Raw genomic sequence first — 11,292 nt, 5'->3', positions numbered from 1 at the left:
GCAGTGAATGATGTCGGTCAATCTGAACCACTCACCAGTGAAACAATTACTGCTAAAGACCCTTATTGTAATCTTTGTATTTATACTTCAGACTTTATCACTGTTGATTCTAACGACTTTTAGCTATTAATTCTATTAATATCGTGTATTTGCCAGTAATCCGCATATTGTTTTAAGCCACTCCTGACAAGCCCAAAAATATGATAGCAACGGATATCAGCAAGGATTCACTGTCACTCCAGTGGGAAGCTCCTGATAACGACGGTGGTTCTCCTATTGAAAAATATGTCGTAGAAAGGCGCAACAAATCTGAAAAAAGCTGGAATGAAGTAGGAACGGTACCATCATCAGAAGGGAAAGGCGTGTTCACTCTTGTTGATGATGCAGTTGTTGAAGGCAATGAATATTACTATCGAGTTCGTGCAGTTAATAAAGCCGGTCCTGGAGATCCGTGCGACCATGGACGAGCTTTCAAAATCATTGCTAAGCCAGGTAACTTCGAAGGAAATTAAACACTAAACTTACTCAAGTTTAATGACTTTCGAACTATGCATGTACCAGAGAACTGAACTGTGAATCATGACTTGTTGATTTTTCAGAACCACCTGCATTCCCAAATGGTGGTATTTACGATTTGATACTAAAGGTTGGTGAGACAATCAAATATGATCTGATAATCGTTGGTGAACCGATGCCTGAAGCATCCTGGATAGTAAACGACAAAGCAATCAAACATGGGGGTCGTTGCAAAATGATTACTGAACGTGGCAAACATCTTCTGAAGGTTTTTCAAACTCACTTTTCATCTGTTGTATTAAATAAATCTTATAAATATCTATGAATTATCGATTTAATTATATTGTTATCAAAACTCCAATAAAAGTTTCAATTGTAGATAGAAAATGCTGCAAGAACTGATTCTGGAAAATATACCCTAACTTTAAAAAATGACAGTGGCAAATGTGACTCGACAGCAACAGTAACCGTTGTTGGACCACCAGATCAACCTAGAGGACCTTTAGTAATCTCAGATATTTGCGGTGATGGTGCTACATTGGCATGGCAACCACCAGATGATGACGGTGGAGAACCTGTACAGGGTATGTTTCTACATAAATTTTTTGATGCTCTTAAACTTTTGCACTAGAAGATGATTGCTGAATTCATCAAAGCTTAGATAAATTATTGCTTTGCAGAATATATTGTGGAAGCACAAGATATGGATGAGAAAGGAAAGTTTGCAGTGGTGGGTTCGGTACCTGCTTCTCAAACTCAAATGGTTGTACACGGCTTGAAGGATAAAGGAAATTACAAATTCAGGTTTGTATATGAGAATAAGATGACAAGTAAGTGTCATTTTTCCTGGCCGACAACTGTAAGATCATGGTTGAGTTATTTTTATTAGATTTGAAATGAATTCAATAAAGATTAAATAATATATTTTTTAATAAAATTGCGGATTTTTTTAATGTGCTATGTTGATCATTATGAAATCATAGGAATATTACAAAATGTCCTGAAACAAAAATGTCTAAAAGGAAAAACACAGGAATATTACAAAAATTTTCAATTGCAGAGTGAGAGCGAAAAATAAGGAGGGTGAATCAAGTCCGTTGACTGCAGACCAATATGTGCAAATAAAAGATCCGTGGGATGAACCTGGTAAACCAGGCTGTCCTGAAATCACAGACTACGATGCTAATAAGATTGATATAGCTTGGCAGCCACCGGTTGAAGACGGCGGTGCACCAATTGAAGAATATATTATTGAAATGAAGGATCCAGTAACTCAAAAATGGAATGAAACCGCCCGATCACCAAGTGCCTTGCCAATACTTACATATCCTATTGTTTCCATTCCATCAGTATAAAATATTCAAAATTAAATATGAGCTTTTGGAACTTTTTAATCCCGTTCAGTTTTGCTTTTTCAGCAACAAATGCTACAATCATGGGTTTGAAAGAAGGCAATGAATACCAATTCCGAGTAAAAGCGGTTAATAAAGCTGGACCTGGACAACCAAGCAAACCCTCTGAGAGACAAGTTGCTAAGCCTAAATTCGGTAAATTTTGATGTTCTATATTTTGTTCCAAAATAAAATTCTTTCCAAAATAACGAATTTTTCTAACGATTAGAAAAAGACTTCGTATATATAAATAATTTTAGTACCGGCATGGCTGAAAATGGGTAATTTGAAAAATCTGACTGTAAAGGCAGGCCAGTCAGTTAAATGGGACGTGGAAATTGGGGGTGAGCCAGCCCCTGAAGTTAAATGGCTCAAGAACGACGAACTACTGACAACAAACGAGTCGTTCGAGGTCATGTTTACCTACTGGAATTTTTCTTCTTTTTTTAACAACTTGAAATCTTCCCTTGACCTCAGGAATTTTAAATTTATTATGATATTTTAGATTGAAATGAAAAGGCATGGACACACTTTGCTATACATATCATCAGCGAAACGCTCTGACGGTGGCAAATATGTTCTTAATGTAAAGAATTCAACTGGAGAACAAAGTGGAGCTGCCGAACTGATTGTCTTGGATAGGCCAAATCCACCAGAGGGTCCCTTAAAGGTTTAAAATTTTCCTGTACGAATTTTATGTTCAGGAAGCTCAATGTTTGAGAAAACGATGTCGAAATATTAGTCATTCTTTAGCCTATTCGTCAACCAACTCCTCTGTAACATTTTCCCAAAGCTTCTCATTGACTCTTTCAAGCCTGTTATAAGATTTATTTTTTCTATTTGTGAATTAACTCAGAACTCTGGAACGAAGTATTATTAATGCATGATCTTTCGGTATCTAGATATCAGATGTCTTCGAGAATAAGTGCAAGCTTACATGGAAACCACCAGAAGATGATGGTGGTGAACCCATTGCATACTATGAAGTAGAGAAGTTTGACGAAGAAGTGGGAAAATGGACTCAATGTGCTAAAGTCAAGGATACCGTGGCGCATATCGATGATCTGCAAAAAGGACATACTTACCAGTTCCGCGTGAAGGCAGTGAATCATGAAGGTGCTAGTGATCCACTATCAACAGACCATTCCATTCTAGCAAAGAATCCATATGGTACGATTCTAGTTATTTTATATCTGATATGGAGATTCACGACCTTCTTGGGCGAAAATTAGGAGAATGCGAAAGATTTCGTAACAAAAAATTTGAACGATTGCTGTGAAATTTTTCCATACTTAAGAGATCGAATTATTCTTTTCTTAGTCATTTCTTGTCAGTTTTTTCAGATGAGCCAGGAAAACCAACAACTCCTGAAGTTACTGATTGGGACATTGATCGAGTAAATCTGACTTGGAAGCCACCAGATAATGTATGTTTTGACTGTGGTTTGGATTCGGGGTGTTTAATATGGAAATTAGTTTTAAGGAAAATCACCTTTATTAGCTGTCAGATACTGTAACACAAGCCTACATTTCAGGATGGTGGTGACCCGATAAGTAGTTACGTAGTTGAAAAAAGAAAAAAACACGCTAAAGACTGGGTCGAGTGCGCTAAAACAAATGGTCCTGAGTGTGAAGCTAGTATTTTGGGTCTGAAAGAAGGCGAAGAATATCAATTTCGAATTCGAGCAGTCAATAGAGCTGGGATAGGCGAACCATCAGACCCGAGCAGAAAAGTTATCGCTAAACCTCGCAACTGTAAGTCTTCGAAAATTTAAATTCTATGTGATATGTTTCAAGAGTTTGTAAATCGGAACTTAAAGACGTCATATGGTTTTTGAAAGTGAGAGTAGTTTTTTGAAAATTTATTTGATTCAGTGAAACCACATATTCATCGTGAATCAATGAAATCGATCGTAATCAAGGTAGGCCAAAGTGTAGAATTCGATGTTCCGGTCAGCGGAGAACCTCCGCCAGAAAAAGTTTGGATATTGAACGATAAGCCGATTGAAAGCGATGAACATATTATGGTATCTTTAAATTCAGTCGAACTAAATGAAAAAGTAGCACGGAAATTAGAGATAAAACCTCGGGGACGGCATACTAAAATCACATGGTTTGGAAAAAGTTTACATCTGACAGTTACTGGAAAATAGTTCTTTTAAATTAAAGCTTCAATTAGTTCGACAAGTTGCTCAATAATAAATCCGATCGTTCTCAACATAAACATTCTCTTTCAGATAACAAATGAAGATTACAGAACCGTATGCGTACTAAAAAATGCAACAAGAAAGCACACTGGGAAGTATACTTTAGCTGCGTCTAATATTAATGGGACAGATAAACATGCGGTGGATGTAACTGTCATCGGGAAACCTTCCGCACCCGAAGGTAATTTAATTTTCACTTAGCTTATTTTGCAATATGAAGTCATGTTCAAAACTTGAAATCTATAAAGTTTCTAGGACCGTTAGAGGTATCAGACATTCATGCGAACTATATGAATCTGGAATGGGAGCCACCGGAGGATGATGGTGGTCTTCCGATCGATCATTATGAAATTGAGAAAATGGACATGTCTACTGGTAGGTGGGTTCCATGTGGACGATCAGAAAATTGCAAAGCAACCGTGCAGAATCTACAAGAAGGCAAAACTTATCAGGTTAGGCTAATTTTGTTTATTCAAGACTCAAACCAGGATTCAATGTGAAATAATTGGATGTGTTAACAACTGCTATGCCAAATTTTCAGTTTCGTGTTCGAGCCGTCAATAAAGAAGGAGAATCGGATCCACTTGGTACAGAAGGAGATGGATTCTTGGCCAAAAATCCATATGATGTTCCAGGAAAAGTGAATAAGCCAGAACTAGTTGATTGGGACAAGGATCATGTTGATTTGCAGTGGGAAGTTCCAAATGATGGTGGCTCACTGATCGAAGAGTATGCTTTGGAGATAAAAGATAAGCATGGAAAGTGGACAGAAGCAATGAGAGTAAGGATTTATTGATCCATTCTGTAATATTTATTTGGAAATTATAGTGAATTTTAAGGAACTTGTTTATTTTAGCAATGGCACATCTGTATTATATTTGGATTTTAGATCCCTGGTTCGGAAACATCTGCTCGAGTTGGAAACTTGAAGGAAGGTGAAGAATATCAGTTTCGTATCGTTGCCAAAAATAAGGCTGGTTATGGCGAACCATCCAATCCCAGTGACCACATCCTCATGAAGCCTAGACATTGTAAGCCGTATGCTTTCAATCATTTTTATCAGTCCTAGCTATCGAAAACAAAAAACTCCTATAAAAACTTACTCTGCTTTGTAGCAAGTTTTTTTCTGATTTTTCGAAAAATTTTATCTCGAAATAGGTGAAGTACTGTTATGAATGTGTTCCATTTGTAATGCAGTGGAAGAAGCAGCAGCAGTTTGTGATAACAGATCTTTGCAGTGGCGCCTCATATTCATCGTGAGGATGTGGAAGATATAACTGTCAAAGTGGGGCAGCCTTTGCGACTCATTATCCGGATTGATGGAGAACCACCTCCGGAAGTTACCTGGAGTTGTAACGGGGAACCAGTTGATTCAAATATTGTTATTGAAAATGAGGATTATATTACCAAGTTAACTTTAATGAAAGCAACCAGGTGGGTAACTGAGCTTTCACAAGTAAATAACTATAATAAAGAAATAAAAAGTTTTTTTGAGATGCCCGAAATCAATTTTTAAACGAAGAAATCATTCGGAATTTTTATAACATTATAAACACTTTTTAAGGAAACAGTCAGGATCCTACACTATAAAGGCTACAAATGAAAGTGGATCGGACAGTGTTACATTTGCGGTCACGATAAAAGGGAAGCCTGGAAAACCAAAAGGTCCTCTACAAGTCAATGATGTATTTGAGGATCGCGCAACCTTAAATTGGCAACCGCCGGAAGATGATGGTGGCGAATCCGTCGATCACGTGTGTCTCTTGTTTAAATTCTTTTTACAGGATGAAATTTTAGAAATTGTAGGAAAATTTGATTTGGTGTTTGCTATGTTGATATCCTTCTATTGCCATCACTTTTGTTTGTTCAAACCTTAAATTCTCAATGGGAATCAGTTGCCTTTATATAATTTATCTGGAATTTCAGTATGAAGTGGAAAGATTGGATACCAAAGATGGTATCTGGGTACCATGCGGGAAGTCCAAAAATATATCATTCGAAGTTGAAAATCTCATCAAAGACAGATATTACCAGTTCCGTGTAAAAGCAGTCAATTCTGAAGGCTCTTCCGAACCTTTGGAGACGGACAGTTCTATCCATGCCAAAAATCCATTTGACAAACCGGATAAACCTGGAAAACCGGTACCAACGGATTGGGATAAGGATCATGTTGATCTTGAATGGACTAAGCCAGTAAATGATGGAGGAGCGCCAATCGAAGAATATGTGATTGAAAAACGAAGCAAATATGGACGGTAAGTATTTAAAAGTGAGTTACTGTGCCATGTAATAAGAAAATCGTTGAAATTTCATTGCAATTCATTTTTTCCTCAATCTTCCTGAATCAGTTTATATTATTCGTTTGTTGATTATGTACGCGTTTTAGATGGGAGCCTGCTTTAACAGTACCCAGCGAGTCAACAGCAGCTACCGTCCCGAATCTTACGGAAGGTGAAGAATATGAATTCCGCATTATAGCTGTCAATAAAGGTGGTCCGTCGGAACCGAGTGATTCGAGTACAGTTGTTGTCGCAAAAGCGCGGAACTGTAAGGAAATTTTTCCAAAATCATGATTTTGTTTGAGAACATTGAAAATATCTCCTCTATTTCGAAATATTTCCGAAAGTTAAAAATAAATTTAAGCAAAGACGATCACGTATTTGCTTGGATATTAATGAGAAATTTGTCGAAACTTTTTTAAGTGGCACCAGAAATTGATCGGAGCACGTTGAAACCAGTGAAGGTGAGAGCGGGACAAATGGTTACATTCGATGTCGCAATTAAGGGAGAACCACCACCGACAGTAACTTGGATGAATGGAAACGGACATGAAATGAGACACGGTAGCCGTATCAAGCTGGACAATCCAGATTACCGGACAAAGCTGCAAATACGAGCATCAGAAAGGGGTGATAGTGGTATATACAAAATCCATGCTATTAATCCAAATGGTGAAGATGAGGCTACTGTTGAAATTAATGTCATAGGTATGATTTTTTAAACTTACTTAAGCTTCCCAAAATACTCGCAGCTTCACCCAAATTTGAAAAGCATGAATTTACTGCAGATTTCTCATTCATAACAACCAATAAAATTATTGCTTATGTTGCTATGCAGTTCCATCAAAGATTTGATTTTTTTTGAAATTCCAGATAAGCCAATGCCGCCAGAAGGTCCACTAAACGTAACAGATATCTATGCTGATCACGCTACCTTGGACTGGAAAGCTCCCATAGATGATGGTGGTTTATCAATTGATAATTACGTCGTGGAAAGATTCGATACATCCACTGGACATTGGATTCCATGCACTAAGGTGTATATCACATTTGTCTGATTTAAATTTATTGAAATTTGTTTTTTTTTTCTCAAATCCCTTGTAATAAATTCGATTGGTTAAAATAGATCCCAATAAATTAAATCGGTTCAAGAATAGGATCAAAGTGATGCATCATAGAGTGTAACGAAGTACATAGCGAAAACAGGAATGATACAGACACACTGAACGAAACTAACTGTATTAAAAGCGTCTTTTTATCAGGCAGAATAATGAATAATTTGCAAGTTGATTAGTCAAATAATGCATTCCAGGTGGATGGTGGACAAACAACTGCTGTTATTGACGGTCTTATTGAAGGACATGAATACAAGTTTCGTGTGTCAGCAGTTAATGCTGAGGGTGAATCTGATCCTCTTGACACCTTTGGAACTATCCTGGCAAAAAATCCGTATGATGCACCAGGTAAGTAGTGTTAACATTATTCGTTATATTTGAGCAATTATAAAAGTGAATATGAAATGACATCTTCACGAAACCAAAACTTGCACAGATCGCATGTTCTTTAGTCTTTGCTGTTTAGTGATCAGATGAGTTTGCCTATTTTCAGGGAAAACCGGAAAACCGGAAGTTATCGACTGGGATAAAGATCACGTGGATTTGAAGTGGACGACTCCTATAAATGATGGTGGTGCACCCATTGAGGGTTACGTAATTGAAATGAAGGAAAAGTTCGCACCCTTTTGGAAAGAAGTTAAGGAAGTACCAGCTGACCAACTTAGGACTACCATACCTAATTTGAAGGAAGATTCCGAATATGAATTTAGGATACGGGCAAAAAATAAAGCTGGTCTTGGTGATCCATCAGATCCAAGCGATTCCGTAATTGCCAAGCCACGACACCTGGCACCAAAAATTGATCGTACTGCAATCGAAGAAATCAAAGTACGGGCCGGTTCTAACTTTCAGCTCACTATTCCGGTTTCTGGTGAACCACCCCCAAGGGTAACGTGGATGTTCTTAGGAAAATCACTGGAATCATCAGAGAGAATCAAGGTTGAGAATCCAGATTACAAGACCAAATTTATCGTGAAACATGCTCTTCATTCTGATACCGGTACCTATATAATCAAAGCTGAAAATGAAAATGGTACGGATACTGCCGAAATTAAAGTGTTCGTATACGACCGACCAGGTGAGCCTAAAGGTCCACTCAAAGCGGATAATATTCACAAAAATGGTTGTGTTCTCAACTGGAAAGAACCTGATGATGATGGCGGTGCAGAGATTAACAACTACATTATTGAGAAACAGGACGTGAGAACTGGGCGTTGGACTTTTGCGGGTGAAGCAGCTACTACTACTATGGAAATTGATGATTTAATTCCTGGGCATGAGTATAAATTTCGAGTTAAAGCAATTAACAAATACGGAGAATCTGATCCACTGGAAACTACTCAAGCAATTATTGCAAAAGATCCATTCGATACTGCCGGAAAGCCAGGTACTCCGGAAATTGTAGATTGGGATAAGGAACATGTAAATCTTCAATGGAATCCTCCCGTGGATGACGGTGGTGCTGCGATCGAAAAATACATCATTGAAAAAAAGATGACAAGCGGTGATTGGGAATATGCCGAAGAGGTACCCGCTGACCAGACCACCACAACGGTAGGCCATTTGAAAGAAGGTGCAACCTACCAGTTTCGTGTAAAAGCAATTAACAAAGCTGGAGAATCGACTCCTTCCGATCCAAGTCGTACCTTTGTAGCCAAGGCGCGTAATTTACCACCAAAGATTGACCGGTCCAATTTGAATGAAATCCGCATAAAAACCGGAGGTACTATTGAATTCGATGTTAAGGTTGAGGGAGAACCACCACCGAAGATTTCTTGGCTCAACAATGAAATACCATTAACAACCTTTGAACGTACGAAAGTCGATAATTCTGCGGATTACCGTACGAAATTAGTTACTGTGGATGCGAAACGTAATGATTCTGGTATCTACAAAATTGTTGCCACTAATGAGAACGGTAAAGACGAGGCAGTGGTGAAGGTTGTGGTGCTCGACATTCCAGGAGCTCCGAATGGACCTTTGGAAGCTTTAGATATCACGAAGGAAAGTTGCACAGTGAACTGGAACCCACCTGATGATGACGGTGGGTCACCTATTTCACATTACTTCGTTGAAAGGCAGGAGGCTAGTGGTCGTTGGGTACCGTGTGGTGAAACTTCGGATACCAGTTTACGAGTCAGCAAACTTGTGGAGGGGAAAGAATATAAATTCCGTGTAAAAGCTGTGAATCGTCAAGGCGAATCACAACCTTTAACTTCATCTTATCCAATAATTGCCAAGAATCCGTTTGATGAACCTGGTAAGCCCACGAATTTGACTGCAACGGACTGGGATAAAGATCATGTCGATCTGGAATGGAAAGCACCACTGAATGACGGCGGCGCACCAATTGAAAACTATATTGTAGAAAAGAAAGATAAATTTGGTGACTGGGTGCCATGCGCAACAGTCCCTGGAAATATGAATAAAGCTACAGTAACTAATTTGATACCAGACGAAACCTATCAATTCCGAGTGCGGGCAGTTAATAAAGGTGGGAAAGGAGAGCCTTCGGATCCTACTGGCGAAATAATTGCGAAACCAAGAAAGCTAGCACCTAAAATCAATCTAGCTGGACTTTTCGATATCCGAGTTCGAGCTGGATCACCAGTCCACCTCGAAGTGAACTATGAGGGTGAGCCAACACCAAAAGCGTCTTGGAAAATTAACGAGACCCTCTTTACCGGTACTGACAGAATTGAAATTATTACGAAAGATAAAACCAGCGAAATTATGATACCGTCATCAGTTCGTGGTGACACTGGCACTTACACGATTCAGGTTGAGAATGAACACGGCAAAGATAAAGCATCCTGTATCGTGACTGTTCTAGATGTTCCAGGAACACCGGAAGGACCAGTGAAAATCAATGATATCACGAAAGAAAGATGTACACTAACTTGGAAGCCTCCAGCCGATGATGGTGGCTCCGATATTATGCATTATATAGTCGAGAAAATGGACACGACTCGTGGTACCTGGCAGGAAGTAGGCCATTTTCCGGACTGTACCGCTAAAGTAACAAAATTGATTGATAGAAAAGAATACAAATTCCGTATCAAAGCGGTCAATATGCAAGGAGAGTCAAAACCACTGGGAACACAAGAAATGATTGCCAGAAATCAGTTTGATGTTCCACAACCAACGTCGAAACCGGAGATCACCGATTGGGATAAAGACCGGATCGACATTGCATGGAAGCCACCGACCGATACTGGTGGACTGTCGATCAAAGAATACATCATTGAAAAGAAGGAGAAAGGCAGTCCAGTTTGGATTGAAACAGGAAGAGTTAATGGAGGTGTCGCAGCTTTTTCAGCTCATGGTTTGAAACCTGGATCAGAATACGAATTTCGAGTTATTGCAGTGAATGAAGTTGGTCCATCCGATCCATCCGAGCCATCAGATGGTCAAATAGCTCGATCAAAATATGTGATACCCGAAATTATCTCTCAAATACGGAAATTTAAAATCAAAGCAGGTTTATCGCTGACGGTAGAAGTGGAATATATTGGTTCTCCGGATCCATCGGTAATCTGGGAATTCAAGGAAGGTGAACCATTACCTGAAAACCTTTTGTTGAGTGGTAAGAATGGCGTGCTAACAAGTACAACAAGTTTTTTCATACCATAGGGACTTGGACCAGTTAAGGCACAACGACTAGCCGTCCGATTAGGGATTGTTTCACGTTCTTCAGCTGGAATTTGCCTATCACAAAGGATTATTTCAAGTTCATATTAAACTCTTTTGCAATTTAGCAGCAATATTTCATCGATTTAACACTA

General features: G+C 38.8%; 1 protein-coding gene across 1 annotated transcript in view; it reads left to right on the top strand.

Annotated features, from left to right (window-relative positions):
- Positions 1-11,292, top strand: part of LOAG_17189 (CAMK/MLCK protein kinase) — a 39,720-nt gene that overhangs the window by 15,051 nt on the left and 13,377 nt on the right. Inside the window, exons 23-46 of the mRNA XM_020449852.1 lie at positions 178-492; positions 600-784; positions 896-1,100; positions 1,197-1,320; positions 1,577-1,821; positions 1,935-2,063; positions 2,168-2,319; positions 2,413-2,577; positions 2,810-3,077; positions 3,251-3,333; positions 3,442-3,661; positions 3,782-3,933; positions 4,144-4,294; positions 4,369-4,565; positions 4,655-4,894; positions 5,003-5,144; positions 5,352-5,547; positions 5,678-5,867; positions 6,040-6,368; positions 6,500-6,660; positions 6,816-7,100; positions 7,266-7,429; positions 7,705-7,855; positions 8,001-11,123. Of these exons, the coding sequence (XP_020306561.1) occupies positions 178-492; positions 600-784; positions 896-1,100; positions 1,197-1,320; positions 1,577-1,821; positions 1,935-2,063; positions 2,168-2,319; positions 2,413-2,577; positions 2,810-3,077; positions 3,251-3,333; positions 3,442-3,661; positions 3,782-3,933; positions 4,144-4,294; positions 4,369-4,565; positions 4,655-4,894; positions 5,003-5,144; positions 5,352-5,547; positions 5,678-5,867; positions 6,040-6,368; positions 6,500-6,660; positions 6,816-7,100; positions 7,266-7,429; positions 7,705-7,855; positions 8,001-11,123 (7,572 nt within the window). The remainder of the gene's footprint in view (positions 1-177; positions 493-599; positions 785-895; positions 1,101-1,196; positions 1,321-1,576; positions 1,822-1,934; positions 2,064-2,167; positions 2,320-2,412; positions 2,578-2,809; positions 3,078-3,250; positions 3,334-3,441; positions 3,662-3,781; positions 3,934-4,143; positions 4,295-4,368; positions 4,566-4,654; positions 4,895-5,002; positions 5,145-5,351; positions 5,548-5,677; positions 5,868-6,039; positions 6,369-6,499; positions 6,661-6,815; positions 7,101-7,265; positions 7,430-7,704; positions 7,856-8,000; positions 11,124-11,292) is intronic.

Source organism: Loa loa (genome assembly GCF_000183805.2).
Source record: "Loa loa unplaced genomic scaffold supercont3.48, whole genome shotgun sequence".
NCBI classification, from domain to species: domain Eukaryota; kingdom Metazoa; phylum Nematoda; class Chromadorea; order Rhabditida; family Onchocercidae; genus Loa; species Loa loa.
This window is presented reverse-complemented; position numbering and strand designations above follow the sequence as displayed.